The following is a 1,980-nucleotide window of genomic DNA, read 5'->3' on the forward strand; positions in this document are numbered from 1 at the left end:
CACTGCTCCTGCGGGTGTTTGTAAATAGATGCAGCTACAGAAGAGGCCCAAACTAACAAAACAAGCTTCTCTTTGTAATCCCCACACGGGTGTGTGTACAGCCACGCTCTGCGCCGCAGCTGCTGCTCAGTCAGGTCTGGGCTCCAGTGGGCTCCTGGGTGGCGAGCGGGACACATCTGCCTTGCTCACTAAACAACGGTCTTCCTCCAGGCCAGGCTTTGCCAGAACAAGCCCCTGGCACGGTGCAGCACATGCACAGGACCGGGCACGTGCCCCTTCCAACCGTGGCTTCACATTAAAGTGCTGAAGGCCGCTGGCACTGCCAGGGGGCTGCAGATGCCCAGGTGCCCAGCACAGCCAGGGATGGGCAGGCTACAGATTCACTCCTGGCACACGGCAGGTTGGATGGGGAGGGGTCAGCTGCCCAGGTCTCCCTCGCAGAAGAGCATCCTCGTGCAGGCCAGCCGCTGGCTCTGCTGGCTGGCCAGGGCTGCCCTGGGCCACAGCTCAGCGCCGTGCTCTGGCAGTCCTTCGTGTGAGATGAAGGCGGAAACGATTTTGCAGGAGATTAAGTAGAAAGAGTTCTGTGGCTCTGCCCACCCCGAGGACAGAGCCACCTTACACCGCAGAGCCCCCAGAGTGCTGAGCTGGGGCAGTTGCCCCAGGGCTCTGCTCCTCTGGGCACAGGACCTCAGCGGGGAGCCGGGACTGGAACTTCTCCAGCTGCTCAGGGCTGGCGAGGGTCTTCAAAAGGCTGTTTTCACGCTCCAGCTGGGAGTTTTTCTCCAATAGTTCTTTTATTTGCTCTTTCAGGACCTCCACCTCCTCCCGCACCGCGTACATCAAGTGATTTTTTACAAGGTCCTGCAAAAGACCATCAAAGGAACCGATCACTTATGTCCTACGGGTTGCTGTGGGAAAATGCAGCCTTTGGTAAAAACGTAGCCAGGGACTGGCGGTCGGAAGATCTCGCGCTGTACGGAAAGGTAGGGCCCCCTCCCCCCTAGATAGCCAATAGGGCTTAGTACGTGAAGTAAGGAGACAAGTGATGCTGCTAACTCTGGGTACAACCCAGGGTATAAAAAGCTGTGATACGCATTAATAAACGCCATTTTGCTATCTACCACATTGGTGTCTGTGTGCTGATGTGCCCAGCAGCCCGGATGGGTCGCCGAGTTGCTACTGAACCAGGTCACCACGCCTTTAGAAGGCAACAGGTTGCTCCCGCTCTGCCCCCAGCCAATCGACAAGTGAGTGCCACAAAGGCTTTTCTTAAAAGCTATTGTCCCTCCCTATCCCACTCTTGGTACCCGGGCCATGACCCAGTGCTCACCCGGTGTATCCCCCCCCCCCGCCAGTACCCATTGCATTCCTTGGGTCCCCCATCGCCCAAGTCTCGCTGCCTCCGGAGCCACCCTCCAGCTCCCTAACACCCCCCATGGGACCTGGCCTGGTCACCCCCACATTCCCGGAGGGTTCTTCCCACGGCTCCCCCCCAGGCTCCCTGCGCACTGCAGCGCTGCCGGAGCCAATGAGCTCAGCCAGCTGCTGCAGGCAGACAAAGGAGCTGCTCTGCCCAGCAACAGGCTGGGGAGCAGAGACCCCCCTCTCCGGGTAAAGCACCCACCGGGGACTGGGGACCCCCCCCAAGCAAAAGCACCCGATGTAGGGGAAATTCCCGAAGAAAGACGGGAGAGGAGTAGCACTATAGCTCACCATTGCCTGCTCGATCTTATTGTCGATGGCCACCACACTGGCTCCGGAGGCACTGGAAGAGAAAGGAGAAGCAGAGCGTTAGCAGCGAGTCCCCGAGCACGCCCTTTTCCCGAGGAATTCGTGCACCGAGACACCCCCTCACCCCGGGCTGCAACGCACCGGGGCTGCCCCTTCACTGAGGATCAATGCAACAGACCCCCCAGTGCACGCGGAGTCCCCTGCAGCGGGCACAAGGCAGCGGGCACAAGGCAGCGGGCACAAGGC

General features: G+C 59.8%; 1 protein-coding gene across 1 annotated transcript in view; it reads right to left on the reverse strand.

Annotated features, from left to right (window-relative positions):
- Positions 1 to 349: 349 nt before the first annotated feature.
- The window catches only part of TSC22D3 (TSC22 domain family, member 3), a 1,930-nt gene continuing 299 nt past the window's right edge, over positions 350 to 1,980 (reverse strand). Inside the window, exons 2-3 of the mRNA XM_010003434.1 lie at positions 1,717 to 1,768; positions 350 to 864 (exon numbers count right to left, since the gene is read on the reverse strand). Coding sequence (XP_010001736.1) covers positions 619 to 864; positions 1,717 to 1,768 — 298 coding nt within the window. The 3' untranslated portion in view covers positions 350 to 618. The remainder of the gene's footprint in view (positions 865 to 1,716; positions 1,769 to 1,980) is intronic.

This window comes from Chaetura pelagica, unplaced genomic scaffold (genome assembly GCF_000747805.2).
Source record: "Chaetura pelagica isolate M959 unplaced genomic scaffold, ChaPel_1.0 scaffold938, whole genome shotgun sequence".
Taxonomy (NCBI): Eukaryota; Metazoa; Chordata; class Aves; order Apodiformes; family Apodidae; genus Chaetura; species Chaetura pelagica.